Source organism: Pseudochaenichthys georgianus, chromosome 12 (assembly GCF_902827115.2).
Source record: "Pseudochaenichthys georgianus chromosome 12, fPseGeo1.2, whole genome shotgun sequence".
NCBI classification, from domain to species: Eukaryota; Metazoa; Chordata; class Actinopteri; order Perciformes; family Channichthyidae; genus Pseudochaenichthys; species Pseudochaenichthys georgianus.
In genome coordinates, this window is record NC_047514.1 from 22,455,826 (window position 1) to 22,480,934 (window position 25,109).

Consider the following 25,109-nt stretch of genomic DNA (forward strand, 5'->3'; position numbering starts at 1 on the left):
ACTGACATCCTGCCATACCCTGACGCTGAAGCGCTGTGTGTGAACTGGTGTCTGACTGGAGTCATCTGAATGTCACTGCGCTGAAGCCTTCAGAACCCTACCGCAGTAATGACTGGCAAACAGAATATCTGGATAATCTCATGAATCAATGTTCCATATTTGTACACGTTTTAAACCTTAGTCAGCCGGCAAACACTTCATCAACATTAAGACAGTCTTGGGAAAAGCTGACAGCCCTCAGATTTCTTTTATAATGCTACATTTTTAGAAATAGCTCAGTAACCGCCTCATGACTTGTATTCTCCATCCTCAAGTTCACTGTGGAACATGTGGAAACATGTCACAGAGAAAAGGATGCCTTTGACAAGAGACATCACAATAGCTTACTTTAGACCAAAGAGTTATCGAGCAGACACTCTAATATCGAGCATACAAACAGATGACACGGCAAAATCTATACATATAATACAAACGACAATCATGTTGAGCCCATGAATCCCAGTTTTACAGTGTTATCATATCTACATCATATTGCATACAAATCAGAAATATATGTACACACGTCAGAGGAATGTGAATTAACACCACAGCTTGCTAAGAACAGCAAGTTTTGTATTTCCCATCATTTTAAGGCCTCTTCACTAATCTATCATTTCTAGAACCAAGAGGTGATTTTTTAAGTGAAAAGCACAGGATATAGTGCATTCCCCCCCCCCCCCCCCTCTGTGCACCACTGCACACACGACAGACGTGAACAGATTTGGATTATACAAACGGAAACAATCGTGATACAACTGCTGAGCAAAGGGTGTGGTGTACTGCATGAAACGAGTCCAGAAGTAAGAGTGCAAAAATCATGTACTGTATGGCACTGACTTTACAGAACGACCTCTCTACGGCTCGTCCCTGCTGCCCCCGACATGCTGATCTCTCACACACACACACACACACACACACACACACACACACACACACACACACACACACACACACACACACACACACACACACACACACACACACACACACACACACACACACACACACACACACACACACACACACACACACACACACACACACACACACACACACACACACACACACACACACACACACACACACACACACACACACACACACACACACACACACGTGTAACAGCTTGCCCGGTCCTCAAAACAAAAGAAGGCATGATGATGTTCGCACAAACCTCTTTCTAACTTTTCATTACATCTAGATTTTCTGAAGCGGCTGCTATTTTAACGTCCCTTTGTTTATTTGTTGTTGTTAGAAAGCCGCGGCGACTCCTTCGGCTGCTTCCTGCCCGTGTCTCTGTCCGAGGCGGCCGCTCGGGAGGCGTCTCTTTTCGAGTTTTTCTGCGCAGGCTCTTGAACCGGCTCTTTTTTCTTCCTCTCAGCCTGCTCCTTTTTGCTGGAGGGCCCCAGTTTCTCAGGGGGGGTGTTTCTGGTATCCGGGCCCTTGGGACTGTCCGGTTTGAGCGTTTCAGACTTGGGGCCTTCTCTTGATGCCTTGATGGCACTTTCCTGGGGGGCACAGATGGAGACCCGGCCTCCGCTGATCAGCATGTCTTTCCTCACTGCAGGTTTGGGCAGCACTGGTGGAGGGTCGGGCTGGGAAAGAGGGGAAGCTACTTCTTTTGCTTTGGCGCCATGATGGTGTCTAACGGCTGAAGCTTGTTTTTTGGGTGAGGGGTCTTTGTGTTTGGCATCAAGACTCTGTTTAATAACTGGTGGTGGAGCTGCGGGGGTCTTTAGAGCTGACGATGAAGGGAGAGTTTTAGAAGGGGGAGATGTTGGCTTTGATTCTGGGATCTCTTTTGCTGCAGAGCTTTTGGAATGGGTTTCTTTTTGCTTCGCGTCCGCTGGAGACCGCTGCACCGACTCTTCCTGCTCGCTTGGCACCGCGGCTTCTTTCGGTTTATGAGTTACTTGATTGTTTGAAGTGGAGAGCGCAGATTCTTTAGACAGATCTCTCTGCTTTGAGCTTTGACTGCCCCTGACCGCTGGAGCAGGAGGAGCTGTGCTGTGATGTTTCACTTCCAGCGTGTGTGTGTCTGTCTTCACAGCGGTGTGCGGTGCAGGCTGCGGTGCAAGCTGCGGTGCAAGCTGCGGTGCAAGCTGCGGTGCAAGCTGCGGTGCAAGCTGCGGTGCAAGCTGCGGTGCAGGCTGCGGTGCAGGCTGCGGTGCAAGCTGCGGTGCAAGCTGCGGTGCAAGCTGCGGTGCAGGCTGTGGGTCAGGCTGCGGTGCAAGCTGCGGTGCAGGCTGCGGTGCAAGCTGCGGTGCAGGCTGCGGGTCAGGCTGCGGGTCAGGCCTGGACTTACTCTTGGGAATCAAAACATTTTCATTTGCAGTTGCCGGGGATTTTAGTTTTGTGGCGTTTTCTTTTACACTGATAACCGTTTCTTCTTTTTTAGAGGTGCAGTTTTCCGAATCTGATGATTTGTGTTGTGCTCTTTCAGCCGGACAGCTTTTGGATGGTGGTTCTAAATCTTTCACATTGCCTTTATTCTTTGGTGGAACGGGATTCTCTTTTCTCTGCAGCAACATGCGACTACTCTCCACAGCATTAACGCTCTTTGTAACATTATGTAATGAGGGGAGGGCCTTTACTGTACTCACTTCTCTCTTCTGCTCCACTTTTGCAAGTCCAACGCATGTGTTGACCTTACTCAAACCTGAAGTGCCTTTTCCCCCAAGCTCTTTAACAGCCGATCTGTTATATTGGACACCGTCCTGGCTCACAGATCTTCCCTTGCAGTCCTGACCTTCTGATTTAGAACTGCACGTTTTATCGTCCTTCACAGAACCAGATGTTGTGATAGAAACCTGCGCTTCTCTATTTGAAAAGCAGATGTTCAATGGCTGCCGTTGTGAAAGCACATTCTCTGGGAGGCGAGAGCTGTTCTGTGCATTCACCTCAGAGGCCGCGTTTGAGCTCTGCGCAATAGGTGTGTTTTTCTCGCAGCCCGGACGCTGACCTGTATCCAAACCACAGTTTATACTCTGCTGCAGCGACGCAGCTAACGGTTCACTGGCCGGAGTCTTCACGGCTTTGATGTCTTCCTCCGGCTTTGCTGAAGTCAAAGGGAGCAGTGTCCTGGAGCCGTCGGTGTGTTGCGGTGTGACTTCCTCCTGCTCGGCTTCGTCCTCCTGATCTTCATTGCTGACTTCCCGTATGGAGGGTGTTTTTCCACAGGAGGAGAAGTGGGAGCTGTGTCGAGGGCCTCTGTGTTCATGAGGCGGTAAACTGGACTTCATAGCCGTCTTGCTCTCTGGTTTAAAAGGAAAACTTGAGGCCTCCATTTGGCTGCTTTGAGCCTTAAGTGGTTCACTGTTTCTTTCCTGTGTTTTCTCCCAACCTGCACTGATGGTCACCTCCGTGGCTGCCTTCTTCGACTGATCTTTGGAGGCGACTAAGCTGTTTAGAGAAGAAACGGCTTCAGGACTTGTGGAACAAGCCAGGGGGCTCTTGAGCTTATCAGTAGTTTTCAGTTGGGTTTGTCTTTCTGCAGGGGTCTGGAGCCAAATTGGACTCAAAGAAACAGTCTCGCTTGAGTTCTCCGCCATCTTGGATAAACAGTTTTCTGTTTTTGAGACTCTGGGCCCTGAGAGCAGCCCGATATCCAGAGTGCCCTCCAGAGGTTTGAGAGAGGAGACGTGGCGTCCTTCAAGTTTGTATTCAGACGATGTCTTTCGAAGTGGAGACTCTGCCGAGATGAGCTGGAGCTTTTCCACGGCGCTCTCCCCTCTGCCGGAGAAAAGCTTAGGGGACAGGCATTCAGGGCTGGAGTGGACGCTTCCTAGTCCCGCCTTCATGTGTTCATGACACATGGCCGTGTCCAGCTGGAGGCTCTTGGACCTGGTGGAGCCAAAGTGCAGGTTCTCATGGAGGCCGGAGGACAGCCGACACATGCAGTCCTCTCTGTCCTCAAACGACAGCCTCTTCCTGGTGAACTCCATGTTGGGAGCTTTGAAGTCCAGTCTGTCCGGCTTCATGTTGTCTTTCCCCTGCCTGGGATGCTGCCACTCGGGGTGAATCGAGCACAGAGCTGATCTGTGTCCTCCGTCAGTGTCACCACAGCCGTTGGATGTTTCAGCGTGGCCCTCAGAGACACGTGTGTTGAGTTTTTTATACAGCACATCTTTTAAGGTTGTACTAGCAGCTTTGACCTCCAGAGGGCCAGAGTCCGGGCTGCTCGGGGTTTTGTTGTGGCTTCGGACCAAAAAACTCTCCTCCCTGTCATCACCGCACCACTGGGATGAGTCAGAATCACACAGAGCGTCCTGCTTCTGAAGAGACTCCCTCCTTTCTGACCAATCCTGTCTCTTTGCAACCATCTTGGACTTCAGCTTCTCCTTGTCGAGCTCTTCAAGAGACTCCTGCCGACCCACCTTGCGTCCGGCGGGCCTCTTTAAGCAGCCCTGCTCCACAGGTCGAACACGGGTGCTAGACAGAGGCTCACTGGCTGTTTCCTCCACACTCTGCAGGACGGTGTAATCCCTCTCCCCGGGCCTCAGCTCCTCATCCGGCACCTCCTCTTGGGTCACCTCCAGGCTGTGTTTTCTGGGGCATAGATGCTTCTTATCTCCGGAGTAAGAGGGGGATAGCTTCTCCTCCGACTGGACACGTTTTAGCAGCGGAGAGCGAGGCGGCTCTGCACTTTTTGGCCGCACAATATGTCGTACAATTGTGGGTGGGGATTGTATCTTGGCTGGGAAGGCTTGGTTTGATTTGGAAATGGCAACAGGGTGACCAGTGAGGAGGGGAGAGGGAGAGCGCTGAGGGGATGTTGGTTGAGGTGTCGGTGAAGGTGTGCGAGCCAAAGGGGAAAGGGGGATGCTGCCGGCTGACTTGCGGCGCCCCTGACGAAGCCTTTGAACCGGGAGTTTGGGGCCGAGGCCGTGGAGGGTGCTGGGACGGATGTGCCCGGACCCCGCGGGGGAGTTCGGAGCGCTGGAGCTGGGAGAGCTGCTCTGGGAGGAGTTGCCACCTGGAAGTTGGAAGAAGAAAAAAGGAATATCAGTCATATAATAAATTAAATCATAATAACACTACAATTCTCAGACAACATCTCCACCTGACTGGGGGAAGTCTGGTGTGGGGCGGAAGATGGCACTAGGGGACCGGGGGAGAGACTGTGGTTGGGGGAGCCAGGGAGACTCACCAGATGACAGAGAGTGGTTGAGGGAGGTGAAACTGCGGCTTGTGTGCAGCAGAGGAGAGGGCTGCATGGCAAAACGCCTGAAGAGGGAGCGGCGCCTGAAAGAAAGCAAAATAAGAAAATCAGTCAGGATATATTTATTATAGTTTATTAATTTGCAAAAATGTACATGCAAAAGACATTATGACTAAACATTCACTTTTTTTCACTTCAAAGGCTGGTTTGAAAAATGTGGTGCCATTGTCCATTGTTTTTGCGTTTCATAAATCGTTTTGCACTCGGTCCATTTGAATCCTTTGAAATGCTCTCTCTGACCCTGTAGGCAAAATGCTCTGCATTCAAATACTCTCTAGTGTTATCCGTCTGCCCCCTAGGGGCCAATAGGAATCAAAGTGTCTACACAGTTGATATCCGACCATTCACTTAGAAACACGTAATCATAACTTTACACGTGAGATTCAAACCATGTGATAACAATTTGAAAAAAACATATATTTGATAATAAATATAAAGTGTCAGTCGAAGAGTTGTACCTTTCTGGTGTCTTCTCCTTCTTGGGCTTCTTGGAGCATCTCACCATTTTGCTCCTGTAGCTGTTCCTCCGGGCTGGACCAGTTTTTATTGAAGTATTTTCAAAGGGGGTAGTGGAGATGGTCACTTTGCTACCACTCTGAAAGGGAAGGAATAATAATAATATGTTAAGTCAACAAGATGTTTAATGTTGAGGGTTTTTTTTAAACTGAATTTCTGATACTAAAGAAGAAAACACATCGTCATGTACCTTGAGCAGGAGCTCCACCACTTCCGTGTGGACGAGGCCGTGAACTGGTTCTCCGTTCACGTGAGTGATGAGGTCTCCAGCTTTGAGTCCTGCTTTATGTGCACACCCGCCATCTTCTACATTCTGATTAACAGACACATAAGAGACATTTACTTTCATAATCTAGATTTCCTTACTGTCATTTTGTTGTTTGAGGTATATTTTCACATTCGCTTGGGACAAAAGAAAACACAGTTTGTGTTCACACGTATTGCAACTAAAGAGCTCCAGTGATATTCACTGAAAGTTTATACATTGTGTGATTTTGGCATTTGCTATCCTGCATCATAATGGCTACATGGACCCATGTGGGGGAAATCAAAGTCTAGGGACTACTCTGCTGTGGACTGTGCTCACATGTGTGCTGTTGTCTCAACAAACAGAATGGTGCATGTTGTGTGTTTTGTGTACAAATACAGGAATAGCTACTGTGTGGTTTCTACCTTTTACTACTCATTTGTACAAGTGCTGTTTAAGCAAATGTTCACTTTCAAATTCCATTATTCACATTGTACACATTCAAAATATTTTTATCAACAGTATATTACATATATAGATACTCACAGTTCCAAAGGAGTGGACCAAGACCCTTCATTTCATTCAGTCTTAGTTTGTCTGTTTGGTCTACACCAGTGCTTCTCAAAGTGTGGTCCGCGGACCACTGGTGATCCGTGAGCGCCCCCTAGTGGTCCGTGAGTATCTTGGTAACATTTCACATTTGAAATAAATTAATTTATTTAAGTTTTCCGCACTCTCGCAGGAATATCTCCACAATGGAGGGAGCTTAAGTTTCACTTTCGATTGCATGATATAGCCCAGCGCAACACCTTCATCACACATGTTGCCACTTGTTTGTACCATTTTCAGGCGATTTGTAATCTGTTCTAAATAAACGATGTGTTTTTGGATATTTGTGGAGTTAGGTGGTCCGCGAGTGTTTTTTTATTGGTCAAGTGGTCCTTGGTGTGAACAAGTTTGAGAAACACTGGTATACACTACTATTTGATTGACAGCTTTCACACCTGTCCAAATGAACTATGCTGATGCATCACAGGTTGTTTAAACAGCAGCAAACCGGTTAAGCGTGAAAGCACCCTCACAGTTCACTGACTTATCATTGATTAGGACTTTCACTACAGGCTGACGTAGTCCTTACCCAGACCATGTGGTAGACAGTGTAGATGTCCCCGTCACACGAATACACCCGAATGGCCCTCAGTGTGAAGCCGAACTTCTTCCCTGAGCTGTGGATGACGATGGGCTGCCGCGGGTGGGCCGTAAGGTGGGAGGTTTCTCGGCTTGGAGAGGAGTCTCTGGAGGAAGGGTCCGAGGAGAGGGAGTACGGGGAGAGGGGGCTGGCCAGAGGAGAGACCCCGAATGTATCTGAAAAAAATGAAAGATAATCACCACCTGAGCAGCGGTGTCTTTCATTCAATCAATCACACCTTCGCGGGCCCTGGAGTCAGGGGAGTCTATAAAGCTCATGAGCCTGGTTCACGCTGCTCTGCTGAGGGTGAAACTAATGGGATGTGAAGGCCTCTTGCTTCTGCTTACTTTCCCGTAATGAAACTCACGGCAGGTGTATTGCCGGGCCAATTTCACACAGATCTCTAGAGTTTGCTTTCATCTTTTCCACATTGTTTGTACAAAGTCCGTGGCTTTTTTGTGATTCTTGGCACGTTGTTGCTCCGATATACTTTAACCTTTATATGATCACATTTTCAGTCAACACATGCACATCTGTTTGTGTTCTTCGCCTTACCCCCGGGGATCATGAGGGAAAGGGCACCGGTGGAGACAGACTTTGGGACTTTTGCCACAGCGCCGGTCTTCTCTGCAGCGCTCTCAGGTCGCAGAGAGTTGTTCTGAGGCTGGTCTGCGGAGGCGTGGCTGGTACTGTCGGGGCTCTGCAGCCCCTCACCTCTGGGGGTCAACTGGTCCAGATGTTCTGAGAAACTTCCTGTTCATTACAAAAGATGAGCATGGAGTAAGGGTAACGTGTACTTCCCTTGATTAAAGATATGATTGCCATTCTAGAAACAACTGTTGGATATTTTAGGAAATAATCTTACAGCTTATTTGATTTATTTAAGAGTAAGATGACACAATTCTTACTAAACTCATGTCTGTTATTTGAGCGCATTTTCGCTCTATCTTGATTGATTTGTCCATACAGAAACTTAAACAAGGCAAATGATGGATTCAAAGGAGGTTAAATGGCTGATTATTTAAGTGAAAAATACATAAATTGCAACAAACTGTAGCTTTAAGTGATAAATGAGGAACATGTAAGACCATTTTTGATTCTGTAGTTTCATCGTTTCAGAGATCTTACAACTTATACATTTGTATCAAAAGAAAACCAGGCAGAAGAATAAGATACTTAAACACTATGAAATTCCACACAGTGTAATGTTGTACCAGAGAGCGTGGCTCCACTGTGAGTGCTGCCTGGAGTGGTGGCGTCCGGCCCGTCCTGCGGGAGCTCTCCGATGGAGATGGAGCTCTTGCTGGGGTCACCGAGGCCGGAGGTCTCGTCTGCTTCACTCTCTGCTGAGATGGCAAACTTTGGCAACACGTTGGGGCGAAGACCCGGATTCAGACTGTCTGTGGAGTGGGAGAGCGAGGGCCTGGTGGGAAATGAAGAAACATTTATAATGAGATGAACAGATTCTAACAGAAAGAGCTGAATGTAGTTGGAATGTATTGTATATGTGTTGGCTAGGTTTACATGAGGATTATGCTAAGTAGCTAATCCATACCAGCACACTATTCATGTGACTGGTTATTTTACGGTTCCCATTTCATTCAAATAGGTATTTTCTTCTTGCGTGTAATATGGTTTTCTAATCCTAGCATTATGCCTTAACTGCTTACATCATCTCTGCTACATCCTGTATTCGGTTTATGCATGAGTTTAATGAACTTGAGTTTCAAACATACATTTCAGCAAAATCTGGTGTCCAGCTGAGAGAGTCGACTGTCAGTGGGCTCTCACTCTTCTTCACCTCCGTCTCTCCCTTCTCCTCCAGGAGCCCACGGGACAAATCCAGGCTGCTGTAAACCTGACAACCACACAGAAGCAATAACTCACTTCAGTACATGCAGGCTGTGAAGGCAACATTGTGTTTAAAACACACATTGTCAGATAGTGATTAAGATACACAGATTGATTAACAAATGCAGTATTATTTACAGGAAATGTGATGCAGATAAGTGTCGGCGTTAACACAGACTTCACCATGAATTACAACCTTGGAGTTCTAGGTGCGGTCGAGGGAAAAACATTGAGTGTAGCTCAACGCTTCCTCAGAGAAGCCCCGCTGCTTTCTGAGACGCTGTAATGCTCTGCGTTGATGTGAGAGGGGGCATACTGCAATGCAGCACAACAATGACTCCCAGCTTGTACGACTGTATTGTGTATTGTGTTCCACATTACCGAAACGAAAAAAAACAGATCTGATTTGCAGGCGGAAAATGTATGCAAAGCCAACGTTTCATACTCTAGGGCAGGGGTTCTCAAAGTGCGGCCCGCGGGCCAATGGCGGCCCTCGGAAATGTTTCTGGCGGCCCGCGATAGTTAATGTGACACGCTGAAATGCATGCGTTCTATTTTAATCCTTCATGGTTGTATCTAGTAAGAATTAGAATGGAATTTAAGAATGGTAAAACTGCGCCCCCTGGGTTGTCATTCCTAAATTATGAATGACAGCTTGTGGAAAGTTTGCTAGACTACTGGTTGCATGGCAACTAGGCATCTCGCGAGTTGCGGTAATTGGTTAGTACAATAAAGAAAGGATTTGTTTTGGAATTATTTTGTGTTCCGTTTTTTCTTCGGCGGCCCTCAATCCAATATTGGGTACCTAAATTGGCTCTCACTCATCAAAACTTTGAGAACACCTGCTCTAGGGGTAAAGGGGCAGCGGGTGTGTTTTCTAGACACACGTTTTCATATGAACTACCACTTGCTCACACTTACTTTCTCACGAGCAAACACGAGTCCATCCACTCATTTACATTACTAACATCTCAGCAGGTAATGATGGTGTACGTGTGTTGGTGTGAGAAATGTGAGGGCGGATTGAGGACAAACCTTGGAGAATCGGTGCGAACAAGAGGAGAACTGGCGCAGCTCCACATTGAAGTCTTCATCGTTTGTATCGTCCTCTTCTGTCTCGAGGTGATGGTACCTCTCAGAGCGAGCTGGGGACGATGGGAGGTTCAGATGTCACTCAGTTATTAATAGTTTTAATGAGTGCTTCAAGGCGATTTAAGTATAAGAACATGGATTATAATCACTGTACCCCAGGCTATGTTTCAGAAACTTGTGTTTCTTTTTAAAAGAGACTTTTAGCAGAGGATTTGTTTATTTAATTTACAATGTGTCGGTGTGTCATGTGAGTTGTACTATAGATGGACTTTTATTAATCCCTCGTGGGGAAATTGTTTCTCTGCATTTGACCCATCCTAGTGTTAGGAGCAGTGTGCTGCCATTTTGAACGGCGCCCGGGGAGCAGTGTAGGGAACGGTGCCTTGCTCAGGGACACCTCGGTAGCACTTGGTCTTTCGGGACTTGAACTGGTGACCTTCCAGTTGCCAAGCTGAGTCCCTATCGACTTCGCCACCACTGCCTATAGATGTTCCAGGCCAATTTACAATATTTTTTCTTTAAAACAAGACGGTTTTTCTGGCAGGTTTTTAATCACATGGCAAACAGACATGAGAAAATTAATAAAGATAATATTAAAGTATTTTATTACTCACTATTTTTGCATCTATTCTATTTGCAATATCATGTTCTAGGTTTTGGAGGTACAAATCAGCAGTTAGAAAAATGTGTTATGAATATCTGGCACTTATGATTCATGTTTAATTCAAAAATACAGATAAACAACTTATAAATACTGTATGATGGTAATAGAACATTTGACATCATTTAGTATCAGACACTTGCTTTGATCTTTAAGGGAATTTAAGGGTGTTTATGTTCACATGAAAGAGAAAACTCACTGTCGAAGTAGCTGGTGTCATCCTCAGACTCCAGCTGAGGAATAAACTCAGCCTTCTGCCTCAGCAGGCTGTTCCAGTCCAGGTCACTGAAAAACGTATTCTGCTTTACTTCTGCAGCTCCACCTACAGATCAAACAAGCACAAATGATAACTACTTTAAATACAATTTCAAGGACAGACGACGTTAAAACTTCTTGTGATGAAAACACTGGGAATTAAAAATGAGTGTCTCAGAGAGATACAGGACGTGAAAAAAACAAAAACGCTATGTTTTCCTTTTCCCTAGTGGTCGCAGGACTAACCGATAACATGACCGTAAATTATGCAGGACAATTTCCTGCCGTGACCTTTTGTGGAGTAGCAGGGGACTTTGTAAATGGCAGCCTGGAGGGGGGGGGGGGGTTCTAGACGAACAAGGCGTCCAGCTGTCCCCCAGTTGAACATGCTACGTGCATCCCTCTCTCTGAATGCCTTTGTCCCAGCTCATGGCATCTTTCAACACTCCACAGAGCTGCACACTCTTAGTGCCGGATCATGCATGGAACTAGATTCATGCACTGGCAGGGAAATCATTGCAATAGATCAGAAGGACGAGGTGAAGAGGCCACAGGATAAACTGCTCTGCTGTGGGGTGACCTCAATTTCTTCCCCGGTGACTAGGAATTATGAGCGGTGCAGAGGCGGCTCTAGGGTCACATGATCATTTACGGAGGCCTGCTGCGCGCCTCTCTGATCCTAAGATACTGGCTGCGCCACATCTCTCTTCGCCCTTTGTGTCAGTACCTGCGCCCATCCGGTCCAGAGGGTTCTGTCGGAGCAGCAAGGTGATGAGCTCCTGGGAGTCAGGCGGGGGGGCATCGTCTCCCTCAGGCCAGTTGATCACATCTGGAAAACACACAATGCATGCGATCAGTTTGAAAGTAAAATACTGTGACATACAAGAAGCCCATGAACCTCAATGGCTACTATTTAAAGATAGAAAGCAACAAGCTTTGATCAGGAAATACATAGGAGGTGTTTCTGACATGTATGAAAACATTAGGAGTATGAAAACAAACCTTAGGTATGTTGTAAGATTGTTTTAAAATTATTATATTGAATGTTATACTTTCATGTAACTGCTCTGAGGTGCTCTTTTAAAGAAATACTTCGCCAGCAAAGTCAGACAAATCAGAGTCAGTTCTGAGGTGTCGGCATAATGTTAAATGAGACAATGTGCTTTTTTTCTAAAAGCCTCATGGATGAAATGGAAAGGGGAGCCTGTCTGTGCCCTTCTGACTGTCTGCTCTGTGCACCATTTGGCCCCATTTTAATCAAATTTGGGAGGGGAGCTATGCATATGTAGTGCGGCCCGAGGCCACGGTGCCATGCATTCAGTGTGTTCTGGCGCCTTTAATTAACAGTCCCTCTCAGAGGCTGGGTACAGATTGATTGAGAGCATAGCAAATCAGTCATGGCATGCCATTCATCTCCATGCCACAGATAGAGGCCCTTATCCAACGACTCAGAATGATACACTTCATCTGAGCCACACCGCTGACAAGATAAAAGCTCTTGTTTTCAAGATTAAGATTTTCTCTCTGTTGCTGTCACCATGAGACTACAAGATGAGAACAAGCAACATTATCAGAATTATAAAAAATGCACTTGTGGTCTAAAGTCAAGATAAATCCACTTGCTGCCATCTGTTTGGCTAACAAAACTCGAGGGACTAATTCCTTGTGGTCACTATGTAAATGTTTAATTCATATCTGATTGAGAATATCTCCTCATGTTCTTACAGCCAGATGCTGTGAGGGAAGCATGAAGCACGAATACATATAGTTTATTTTGATCATGAAGTACAAACTTTATTTTATTTATTTATAGAAGGACCATGCATACAAAAACATTAATCTCAGCAAAGAGAAGAGATGCAATATGCCAGATTATAGCTAATTTCCATCTGTGGTCCTTTAATGAAGAATACTAAAAGAATGATGTTTTGTTTTTGCTTCAGTGAAATGTCATGCTTTGCATTGTAATTAAAATACGTCATGTAATGGTTAAGGGAAATAAAGAGCTTGAGTTTCTGTCCTATCGTGTCATTGTGTATTTTGGTTTATTTTTGTCATTGCTATTACTGTAATGGTATTTTTATGTTATTATCATTATTGTTTTGTCATAATTGTTTTGTCATCTTTTTGTATTTCTTTGTTTATATAGCACCTGCATTTGTAATCTGTATTTTCTCCTGTTATTGTGTTATGTGTGGGAAAAAACAATAAATGAAGTGTAAACATTTTCTTTAAAAGAAGCTCGATTGATTAAATCAACAATTAAGGAACTTTGTTTTGCGTCCAAGACAAGCTGTCGGCGTTGGACTAAGCAACACGCATCTATTAGTGAGGTTTAATACACTTCACAGATGTCACACAGGAACTCTACTAATAACATTTTAGAGGGAGTAATACTGACCACTGATGACCTGTCCGAACAGCGCCTCCGGTGTGTCTCCAAAGAAAGGCACGCAGCCCACCAGGAACTCGTAGAGGATGATGCCCATCGCCCACCAGTCCACCGGCTTCCCGTAGCCCTGTCTCAGGATCACCTCCGGTGCAATATACTCAGGCGTTCCACACACCTATACAGAATTAAATATGAATACATATTCTTAACAAGATGTGGTTTGAAGAATAGCTTTTGTCAAAACTTACATTAAATAAGATATACCTGCTTATCAGAGAACTCCCTGGCGTCTTTCTCTATATGTCCCTCATACAGGTTAGTGGTCATGCTCATCAGCCCGACTTTGGACAACCCAAAATCTGTCAGTTTAATGTGTCCCATTGATGTGACCAGCAAGCTGCGAGGAAACAAGAGAGAATGTAAAGATTACAAGGAATGTGATGGAAAAATACAACAGTTAGGAAACCTTTAGGCAGTTGAGCTTCCACACAGTGATAATCGCAGTATGTAGAAGTGCACAGGTCACTTATACTCCGGGGTAATCAGAATATATAAACAGCATTAGAATATAAAAATATTGATTGTAATTATATTGTTTACTTTAGTAACGGTAGAAGTGATACCACAATGTAAAATTCCTGCGTTCATCAATTCACTTAAAGAATGTAAAAAAATATATGAAAAAGTACTTTAATTCCCAAAACCTAAAGAACTAATAAGGCAACATTATTCATTTGATAATGATATATTTGTATGTATGTAAATTAGTGACACATTAACATCCACCAACTTGTGATGGAAATATCTGTCAGTAAAATGCTGAAGTGAAATGCAGATATGAATAATCTATCTCTGTAGGGTTCATATCTAAAATGTGCAAGGCCTCACTTGTCTGGTTTGAGGTCTCTGTGGACGATGCCATAGTTGTGGAGATACTCCAGTGCCAGCACCGTCTCTGCAAAATACATCCTGGCCATGTCCACAGGCAGAGGACCCATGTTCTTCAGAAGAGTGGCACAGTCTCCACCTTTAGAGATAAATGCAGTGCTTTTATAAGAGAACACAAAGGAGATGTTGTTCAAACTAAGTGCTTTCAGCTGCAGCACTTAAACTGCACTAAGCAACCTTTCTGCTGACCTTCAACGTACTCCATGACCATGCACAGGTGCCGCCGGGTCTCAAAGGAGCAGTACATGGACACCACAAAAGGGTTCTCTGCAAAGGTAAGTATGTCTCGCTCCACAAAGGCCTGTTGTATCTGATTCCTCAAAATCAGGTTCTGCTTGTTGATCTTCTTCATGGCAAAGCGCTGCTTCGTTTCCTTGTGACGAACCAGATAAACAGCGCTGTGGGAAAGTTAGGAGTGGTTTAAAGTTCAGCTAGGAGACATTTCGGAAGTTGATCATCAAGTCTGAACTTAAAACATGTTTAAGCAGTATGTTGGTCTGTTATAGTCTATACAAACTTATTATGTATATTTATATTCTGTATTCAATATAGATACATTATGCATACAGTATATATATATTTTTTTTTATTGTTTATGTTTATTTTAATGTTGTGTGCAATGCCTTGTTTACATGCTGCTGTGACAAAACTATTTCCTAGACTGGGGAATAAATCTAATATAACAAAAAGAAAATGAAATTGTTGGTGATGCATCTATAAATAGATCAGATCAGATTTGGAATAAGACGTCCTTACCCATAGGCACCATTGCTGATGAGTTTTTTCATCTCAAAGTCGAGTTCACAGGGTTTACGCCGACACCGCAGGGCTGTGCTGAGGCTCTGAGACTGAGGGCGAGAAGAGAGACAAATACTAGAACAACTCAAACAGATCAAATCTGTATTTGTGGACGCAGTAAAGACGGAGGAGAGCAAAAGGGAAAAAGTGCTTACAGAATCGTCTGTTTCTGGTGTTTCTGCAATCCCGCTGTCACAGCTGGTCAGCTGAGCTATTTCTACAAAACAAAGAAAGAAAGAAGAAGCAGTTTAAATGTATAAAGTGTTGCTAGTGGATTATAAATCTAAAACTGCATGTGAGGCCTACAAGATGAACAGGTTCTGCAGTGCAGTTTTGAAAACAAAGTTAAATGCTGAGAAATCAGGACTTTTAAACAAAACAACATAACAGCAGCTTTTATCGACCTATTAGGTGTGAGGTGCTGACTCCAAGATAATCTGAATTGAGAATAAATGGGGCGGAAATTAGATTTGGCAACACAAACACATGTCGAACACCCATTTTGAAAATCACTACTCCAGAACAACTGCTCATTATCAACCACCTTGCATCTTTTAGTTGTTTTCTCTGTGTTATTTTGCAATCATGCCACAGTCCATGTGTGCACTCTCACAGGGGGGTGTTTGTCCTGCCCCCAGAGAGCCTGTAAACACATTTCCGCTGCTATTTAACATCTGTCCTCCCTTGTAAGTCTGCTTGAGGCACATAAGGCATGGGGCAAACGCAACACAAGAGACACTCGTGGGAAATGAGAGGAGAGATGGGCTGATGAGGCAGCCTGTGTGGATCTGTGTTAGGTCTGTGGGGAGGCCATTCCTTTCTAATTAGTCATAATGAATGTGGTTTGTTGCTGAATCTGGAGGGACAGAGGGTCATTAGAAAGACGGTCTGTTCAGGACAGGACATTAGTCAAGAGTATCTTTGTCTTTCGGTTCTTTCATTCCTTCACAGCTTCACCAGTTACTGTGTATTCACATTTACCGCAACGACTGTGACACTTTGATGGCATTATATAAGTAAACCATACAAAATTATCTAGATACCCTAAATCCCTGCAAACTGCCAACGTAATAGTGGAAATGTTATATATTATTCGAATACTTTACATTTCATGCTGTTCGGTCGTTTGACTGTCTAGTGAACCAAGGAAAGATATGTGTAGTAAGGCTGTCCCAAATAGCTTGAAGCTCTAACCATAACATCATAGTTCATAATAATCATTTGAATGTTTTTTTTTAAGCACATCTATTCATTCTGTTTAAACCTTGTATTTCCTGGTGTCATAGTTTGTATTTTAATATCGCTGATGTTGATGATGATAAACTTCCTTTACCTTCCAGAGGATCTCTTGTGAGTCCCAGCTGGCTGATGATGTACCGTGGAATGTCTGTTTTGATGCCCTGGCCCTCCTTGGCGTGCCCTTCAGCAGCCTCCAAAAGGTGGTAAAATTCCTCCGGGTCAAATTCCTGCAGACACACAGCAGCATGATTTAGTATATGAATAAGGTTTCAGAAGTGTGTTTGAATTACTTACACTTGTAGGACTTTTCTGTATCAGACACTCAGATGTATTTTTAAGTTGCAGTGTGTAGTAAAAAGTGGCATGTGTCAACTCTGCTAAAAGTAGATAAATACACTGCTTTGATACTGTCAGACTTACCTACTGCTTGAGTCACACATATAAAAAGAAAGAAATACTACAAAATGTTGTCTCTGTTGTCTGAACCAGCAACACAAAAATAAGAAATATATTTAAAAATCAAGTGGAAATGTTTTATATAAATACAGGGGTAAACAAACAGATCAGAGGCTGTGATATTTAACCTACCAGACATTCCAGCAGTCGAGCAGGTCGGGCTATGATGATGAGGATCTTCTTCACCAGCTCTTTGATGAAGTTTACCTCGTCACTCTCCGATCTCTCTGTTGACTGCACAGAAAGATACAGGATTTCCACATGTTATTGTAAGCGAGTAAAAGTCAGGTACATCAAAAACGCAACATGGTTTGTATTTATGACAATGTGTGCCTGTAACGCATAACCATCATGTTTCTAAACAGAGGTTGTACTTTCTGGAAACCCTAACGACTCATTTAAACATCTGAATGAGAAACAGAATGCTTTCTGTTGCACGATAGAAATAAAGATTCTCATCAGTTTCGTACTATTTTTCTTCACCTAAACAAAGATGGTACCTAGACATGATATGAAATGCTGAAATTCACTGTTCAAAGATGTAAAATATATATATTTTTAATATATATATTTTTATCTTGAATCTTTATTTTTCTTTCATAAAAAAAAGGAAAAGAAGAGCATGGACACATTGACATGTTGGCTACTTGCAACATAAGAAATAAGTTCAAAAACATTTTATGGTCAAACTACTAAAAAAAATTCCATCTTGAAGTGAAAAAAATCAGATAATAATTTTTCGAATTCACGAATACTTTAGCTCCGTAATTCAAATGCAATATAATACATCGAAAACACAAAATGGGGCTCTACATGTGAATACTGTTTTATGTCTCTCATTGAAATAGTAGATCATTCCTGGAGACGCGCTCACCTCCTGAACCAGCCTCTCCAGCTTGTCAGTGAGCTCGCAGAAGTAGCTGGAGGTGATGAGTCCTTGCCGGCTCTTCTCCAGACAGTCACGGGCCAGCTCAATAATCTGGTGGTGGGCAAAGCCGAGCACACCATCTGCCAAAGGGAGGACGCTCTCCGGAGAGTTGCTTCGGATGATGTCTTGAATCCTTTCCTCCATCTGAGCGGTGGCCTGAGGGAAGAAGGGAAGGTGTCAGTTTGTCAATGCTTAACATAATTAATGGCCAGACATGGCTGACAGCTGGAGTGAACATATTGGGAGCTCTCACTCGGGGAAATCGCTCCTTGTAGACGTGGTTCATCATGATAATCTCATGGTCGTAGCATGAAGGAGATCTTCCAGGGCTGAAAAACAAATTGGACACAAATCAGTGCATTTGAATTGTTGACAAAGTATTTATACAATAGACAAAAATACACATATGCTAAGATTATATGTTTATTTTCTTAAAGAAATATGGGCAGCGCTAATGGAGATCATTTGGGAACATAAGATGTATCACTCAAGATTAGAATCATATACTTAGGAAGGGACTGTACTGCATTTGATACCAATCTATTAATTGTACTATATAATTGATAGTACTCCAATACAACAATATATAATACACTAATATGAAGTCTGTGGTTTAGATTTTAATAATATATATGATATCTATATTGGAAATAATATGTGGGACTTATTTATATTAACCGATATGTAGTTTAATATTGATATGCTTGTTTTATTTTTACGTTGGTTTTTTTCAGTGCTATTACAACTTTATTTTGTTTTGTCATTTGATTTTTTATATATATAAAATCAAATCATATATCAAAACAACCAACGTAAATAAAACAAGCACAACAATATATATATGTAAAGGAAACTGTTGAACTGTATTAAAAAATATTGATCTTAAAGTGGATTCGAGTCACAAACCAAATAAAGATAAAACTTTATTTAAAATAAATTAGTATTTGAGTGGCACCAATGGTACGCACTTGCACGTTAGGATAACGTATATTTGCAGAGAGGACAAATACCTGAGACTGCGTGATCGCGGTCGCATCTGAGCCGAGGCTCTGCGGCACTCATCCCCAGAGATGCTCTCTGTGCAGAAATGCTTAGAGAGGAAGTGCAGTTCATCAGGCGTAGGCTGGAAGGGCAGTTGGTGCAGCTTCTCCTGTGATGAACAGGATGACTGGAAATGAAACACATTTAAATTCAAAATGAAAAGAAAAAAAAAGAAGACGGCATTTTTTTTGTGGATGAAAAAAATACCATAAAAGAAAAATCATGCATTTTGCCAATTTTCTGTACATTTTACGGAACAGTTTCACATTTTGGGAATTATGCTTTTTTTGAGAGTCAAATAGCATAATGACTAGAAGCAGAGGGAAACAACTAGCCTAGCGCTGCCCAGAAGAGGTTCATTTTACATTTAAGTTTTTGTAAAGAATAACTAACAACGTAACGTGTTAATAAGTGATATTTAGATGTAATGCATTTTTTCCAACCTTGTTTCCCAGTGTTTCCAGACTTGCTAATGCTAAATTAAGCTAACCGTCTCCTGGCCGTAGAACATGCTGGAGACAAGGCCAGTGCAATATTTTCCTGTAACTCTTAGCAAGAAAACAAATAAGCGTATTTCCCAAATGATTAACCATTCCACTAAAGCACACAACATGTACATGGGACATTGATACAGCTCTTACAGTGGACACACACAAATGATCAAATAATAAATACGTTCACGAACTGTTGTCGTGAATAACTGAAGAATGAGCTTGACCGTTAGCACATGCTAAAGACGTTTACTGTTTCTAGTATGAATCGACTCAGAGAAACAAGGACATGCTTCCTTTCGATAGATGCTGTGAATAGCAGGAAATGTACCAGATGACCAAATGTCACACAAAACAAAAACACAATCCTCATGATACTTTGTAATCCTGTTAGTCTGTGTTTACTTGGACTGTATTGTATTTTGTGTGTGTGTGTGTGTGTGTGTGTGTGTGTGTGTGTGTGTGTGTGTGTGTGTGTGTGTGTGTGTGTGTGTGTGTGTGTGTGTGTGTGTGTGTGTGTGTGTGTGTGTGTGTGTGTGTGTGTGTGTGTGTGTGTGTGTGTGTGTGTGTGTGTGTGTGTGTGTGTGTGTGTGTGTGTGTGTGTGTGTGTGTGTGTGTGTGTGTGTGTGTGTGTGTGTGTGTGTGTGTGTGTGTGTGTGTGTGTGTGTGTGTGTGTGTGTGTGTGTGTGTGTGTGTGTGTGTGTGTGTGTGTGTGTGTGTGTGTGTGTGTGTGTGTGTGTGTGTGTGTGTGTGTGTGTGTGTGTGTGTGTGTGTGTGTGTGTGTGTGTGTGTGTGTGTGTGTGTGTGTGTGTGTGTGTGTGTGTGTGTGTGTGTGTGTGTGTGTGTGTGTGTGTGTGTGTGTGTGTGTGTGTGGCGTTCTTGTCAAAGTCATGTTTACTCCAGAACAAATATGTGCCTCTCATAGAGAATGTTTACTCACAAAGAATTGTGAGCCAGGTTCATGAAGGGTCAATAGAGCCATCGTGACAAATACTGTACTCCACATTAAAGTAACTTTAACTTTGTTCTGCATGCTGACAGATGTCTACTTGACCAACTTCCTATCATGTTTTTGCATTATGAATTGTTTGTTATTTAATTTGCTATTTGTGGGTCACTTAATAGAACGATCTGTCAATCAAACTGTAATATCAATACTAGGTGATTCGAATTAAAAAACGTAAGAGAAAAAGTCAATGACAAATGGAAGGTGAACAGAGATGCAGAATTGTCCGAATCTTTTATCATCATCATCATCTGTTTTTTATCTTGTGCATATTTTGGAATGCTTGCTTACAGTTTATATATGCACTATTTCCTACGTTGTTTTGCAACTGCTGCAAACAATGTACCTCAGGATGAATCATTTGGGGTGCAACACTAGCAGGTTAACCTTTCTCTTACTGGCTGCGTTATAACAACATAAAAATTACCCTGGCAACATTTTACAAAGCGACAGCAATATTTGTATTTGACTCTAATTATGTAGAAACTTTACATATATATATATATATATATATCTATGAATTGTACTTGCTACAGTCATACCTTGTTTATGACTAAGAGGAGAACAAATATAGCTTATAGAATAGCAAATAATCACGATATTGTTTCCTTAAAATATTCCGTGCTGCTTTTAATTACTCAGTTATGTTGATTTCTTTCATTTGTTTTCTTCAGATTAGTTCAATTGACCTGTGATATGTTTTGATGCCACACGAGTCACCCTGGGAGAGTGAATGATGCTTACAGAGACGGTGGAGCTGGGCGTGTTGGTTCCATATCCAGAGGAGGGAAGGGAGGCCAGCGACCAGCGGCGACCATCAGTCCTGTTACACAACAGCAGAGACAGAACATCACACCTCAGAGTCTCCCGCTGAATCCATAAGGAACAAAGCACGATGAAGCTATGAATTATTTACATGTTTGTATTAAAAACTTGTAAATGAACTTCTCCAATCTTAATGAATATGTGGTCATCGATGAATGGTAACCTGTTTTTCGCTTTTTTCAGATGATTTGATTTACACAACACGTACTGCATGGCAAACTAATGAAGGGGGTCGGATTATAAAGTCAACTTTGTGCAAATGAGATGTAATGAAAATTCAAGCTCAAATGAAAACCTAAAATAAAATGTTACCTGTCTGCTCTGTGGCAATGACTGTGGGTTTTAATAAAGAAACACAATTACATGATATCGTGTTGAGTTCAAAGTAAAAATAAATAAATAACATAATTATTGATGCTATTTTTAAAGCAGACATTGACTCAAGAAGCTACTGTATACATTTACACTTGGGCTGGCAGGGAATATATATATTTCAGTGTTTACAGTTGAATAGCTACGACTCGAAGCACATTGTTTTTATTTTGATGAACTGCATCCAACAAGTGCCCCTCTGGTCTCTCCTGGCTGAAGTCCAGCTGCAAATCAGTGAATATCAATGGTTATCATTACCTTCGTGCAAAGGAGAAATGGGCCGAGGCACTAGGAGAGAAATTTCTCGGACTGTCTTGTGGGCTTGTTCCTATAAGAAAAACACAAGATGAAACAAACGTTTAAAAGGTCAATTACAGAAAAGGCGAATTGCTGCAGTTGATTGTGAAATGTGCAAAAGCACGTACAGTACATCGCGTCTGAACTGAATGAACAAGGGGCATATGTTGGTTATTCCTTAAATAAAAGAAGCATGTTTTGTAACAGACATAATATGTTATCTATAATGATTTGTAATGTAACATTGTTAATAGAAATATGTACTAGTAGGGACTTCTTCAAAAGCACCAATTAGCAGTTAATCTAAGAACAAACCTTATGGTCTTGCACTGATCAGCCATTATCCATACTGGCGGACAATGATAGCCCCACTGAATCGTGTTAGTGATTAACATGACCTTTTTTATTCTACTGTAATCTTAATCACAGCCAATTACAGATGATAAACTCTTCCTTTCGTATTGGCCTGCACCTGAAGAGACATATTATGTACTGACTGTGACAACATTGTCCGTGAGGAATAACAGGAAATATGGTTCAAGGTAATGTCGTGTAATGATTCATGATCATTACCGAAGGCTTGATCTGTGAGAGAGCAGAAGAATAACATCCAGTCTGTTTAGAAACTTTCTTATGGTGCGTCATCCGTGTATTCTACAGTGGACTCGCTTTTTATTCCGGCTGGAAATGGAACTAAAAAGGAAGTTTTTCTTACCTTTGGCACCAATATTACGACTGAGCCACAGAGTTAGGTCGTCCCAGCGCTGAACACATTCATCAGCAAGAAGAACATTGTGGCTTTCTGAGTCCATCTCTAAGACTTGGTTAAGTAGAAGGACAGACCAAACTCTGTGAGTTGAGGGTCTATCTTTGCTGACCAAAGCCCGGAAATGAAACGCCCTGTGGTAAACGTGCCCCCCCTCCGCTCCCGTGCATTTCCTCTGAGCAGGCCACCACTTCCTCAGCCAGCACAACTCTGCCCTTCAACCGGCTACTGTCCGCTTTAAAACTGCCCCAACACCACAGCAATGACCTGAGCCAGGTTCATTTACACTGAAAGAGGTTAGCTTATATAACAACTGTTCACTTTCACAAGCCTCTTTTAGAATCAGTCAACAGTAAAGAGTGTGGACACTACCTGTGATTTTCCATCTGATCATATCATTACTGTATGACTGTGCCTAACAGTGCTGCCACTGGTTTAAAGCTATTAAAAGGGAATCGCAGCAGGAATATACTTCTACTTGCATTTTCTGGTATTTTGCATTACACATTTGTGATGTTGGCATGTACTGTACACTTACCCGTTAGAGACGAGAGAGGCGAGTGAGGTCGGGGTAAACCTGTAGACTGCCCGCTTCCTATCAGGCTTTTTCTGTTGCTCGTTCTGCAGCTGTGAACCACAGAGTTAAACGTTAGGCAGGACACTGGACACAAAAAGGACCTTTTCACATATTCCCTTATTAAGAGCAGGCCAAATGTCAGCTCATATGTTTAACTACGTTGTGTTTGAATATGTTACAATATACTGCATGCCCCTTGGTATTTGTATTTGTTCCTCTTTTCTTTGGTTTGGTGCTATTTTTGGGGGTTTTGTATTGTGTATAGGTCAACCTCTGTCATGGCATTGTTCTTGTCAGGTGTTAGAAAAACAAAAAAAGGATTTTGTATCCTGTAAAACATTTAAAAAGTTTATTTTATTTCAAAATGCAAGATGTAAAAAGAGTCCGATAAATGTACCAATTCAATGGTTGAGTAAAATGTCAACAAACAAATATTAGTAGTGGTTACATTTTATACATTGATTACATTGATTACATCACATTGCATTTAGCTGACGCTTTTATCCAAAGCGACTTACAATAAGTGCGTTCGACCAACAAACTTGAAGAAAACAGAATCATATAAGTACATCAGGTTTCATAGAGCAAAAACATTTCAAGTGCTGCTCAACTGGCTTTAGGTAAGCCAGTCCTTTATTAGTATATAAGTGCTTTGTTAGTAATTATATCGCTCGAAGTGGAGTCGAAAGAGATGAGTTTTCAGTCTGCGCCGGAAGGTGTGTAAGCTATCTGCTGTCCTGATGGCAATGGGGAGCTCATTCCACCATCTTGGAGCCAGGATAGCAAACCCACGTGTTTCTGCTGATGGGAACTTGGGTCCCCCTCGCATTGATATTCTGTTGGTTGTTGCTTCCATAAATATCGTTCAACACATGTGTGAACATCAACGTGCTTCTATATTGACTAATAGTTTTACAAAAAAGAATGTTTCTAAAGAGTCTCATTATTGTGAATACGATGTCACTCCTAGTAGCTAATTATACCCTTTATATATACAGTATATGATAATACACATCCACTTACAGAACTAATTCCAAACTCTCGGTTACATGTATTTCTGACTGAATCACAATACCGAAACAGAGCCTCTAATATATATATATATCGAGGGTGTGTTTACAGTCCTGATGTTAAGAGTTAATATTGGTACAAACAGTGCCATGAAAACAAGAAACCAAACATCCTCCTTCAGTCACCAAAAAGGTTTCTTTGTGCAGCATTTAATAATAATAATAATTCCTGACATTTATTATAGCGCTTTTCCAGATGCTCAAATCGCTTTACAGATACACATTACACATATTTGTATACATTCAATGGTCACTGTGGACAATACCCACGGGAGCAAGTTCAGGTGAAGTGTCTTGCCCAAGGACACGACGGCTTTACAGACGCAGCAGCGGCGGCGGTGGGTTTCACCCCTTGATCTGATGATCATGCTTTTAGTTGTGTTGATCATGTTAATACATGACTGTGACTCACGAGGGCACATCGGATCAACAACACGTGACTCATAAATGTAGCCCAGTTTTTAACCTTGAGAGGACAAATGAACTATTTCAAAGTAAGAAACAGCTTCCAGTGTTCAATCCACTGATAAGTCTTGGGTTTATATTTTCAAATTAGAGGCTGTGCGTGGAAACGCTGCATCGTGCCTGGAGAACATGAATTCACTTCAAGGTCAGAGACTCAATGACATCCTGTTACATAACCTCCTCAGAGAACTGAACCATTTCTAACTGCATTTTTAAGATGTTATTCAATAATGCTGCTTCCATCCTTTGCATAATACAAACACCACATGAAACACATGCATTCTCTATACTTATTTGATGTGTGTGTGTCTTGATTTTACTGCAGCAAGTGTTAACCCTTTGGTTCTTGCTTGGGTGATTTTTCAAG

The 25,109-nt window shown here is 42.6% G+C and overlaps 1 protein-coding gene across 9 annotated transcripts in view; it reads right to left on the reverse strand.

The window, feature by feature from the left end:
* Positions 1-1,080: 1,080 nt before the first annotated feature.
* mast4 (microtubule associated serine/threonine kinase family member 4) overlaps positions 1,081-25,109 on the reverse strand; it is an 86,300-nt gene continuing 62,271 nt past the window's right edge. For 4 of the 9 annotated variants that reach the window (XM_071205036.1, XM_071205043.1, XM_071205042.1 and 1 more), the window contains 25 exons: positions 23,169-23,257; positions 21,826-21,895; positions 21,508-21,528; positions 21,115-21,193; positions 18,843-19,000; positions 18,086-18,161; positions 17,779-17,988; positions 17,037-17,138; positions 16,543-16,675; positions 15,168-15,426; positions 14,601-14,809; positions 14,352-14,490; positions 13,728-13,860; positions 13,473-13,638; positions 11,799-11,900; positions 11,016-11,138; positions 10,099-10,208; positions 8,949-9,070; positions 8,427-8,635; positions 7,768-7,965; positions 7,162-7,388; positions 5,967-6,089; positions 5,719-5,855; positions 5,189-5,283; positions 1,081-5,014 (listed from right to left, as the gene is read on the reverse strand). In XM_071205036.1, coding sequence (XP_071061137.1) covers positions 1,278-5,014; positions 5,189-5,283; positions 5,719-5,855; positions 5,967-6,089; positions 7,162-7,388; positions 7,768-7,965; positions 8,427-8,635; positions 8,949-9,070; positions 10,099-10,208; positions 11,016-11,138; positions 11,799-11,900; positions 13,473-13,638; positions 13,728-13,860; positions 14,352-14,490; positions 14,601-14,809; positions 15,168-15,426; positions 16,543-16,675; positions 17,037-17,138; positions 17,779-17,988; positions 18,086-18,161; positions 18,843-19,000; positions 21,115-21,193; positions 21,508-21,528; positions 21,826-21,895; positions 23,169-23,257 — 7,027 coding nt within the window. In that variant the 3' untranslated portion in view covers positions 1,081-1,277. The remainder of the gene's footprint in view (positions 5,015-5,188; positions 5,284-5,718; positions 5,856-5,966; positions 6,090-7,161; positions 7,389-7,767; positions 7,966-8,426; positions 8,636-8,948; positions 9,071-10,098; positions 10,209-11,015; positions 11,139-11,798; positions 11,901-13,472; positions 13,639-13,727; positions 13,861-14,351; positions 14,491-14,600; positions 14,810-15,167; positions 15,427-16,542; positions 16,676-17,036; positions 17,139-17,778; positions 17,989-18,085; positions 18,162-18,842; positions 19,001-21,114; positions 21,194-21,507; positions 21,529-21,825; positions 21,896-23,168; positions 23,258-25,109) is intronic. The other 5 variants (XM_071205037.1, XM_071205044.1, XM_071205039.1 and 2 more) reach the window with 3 other exon arrangements.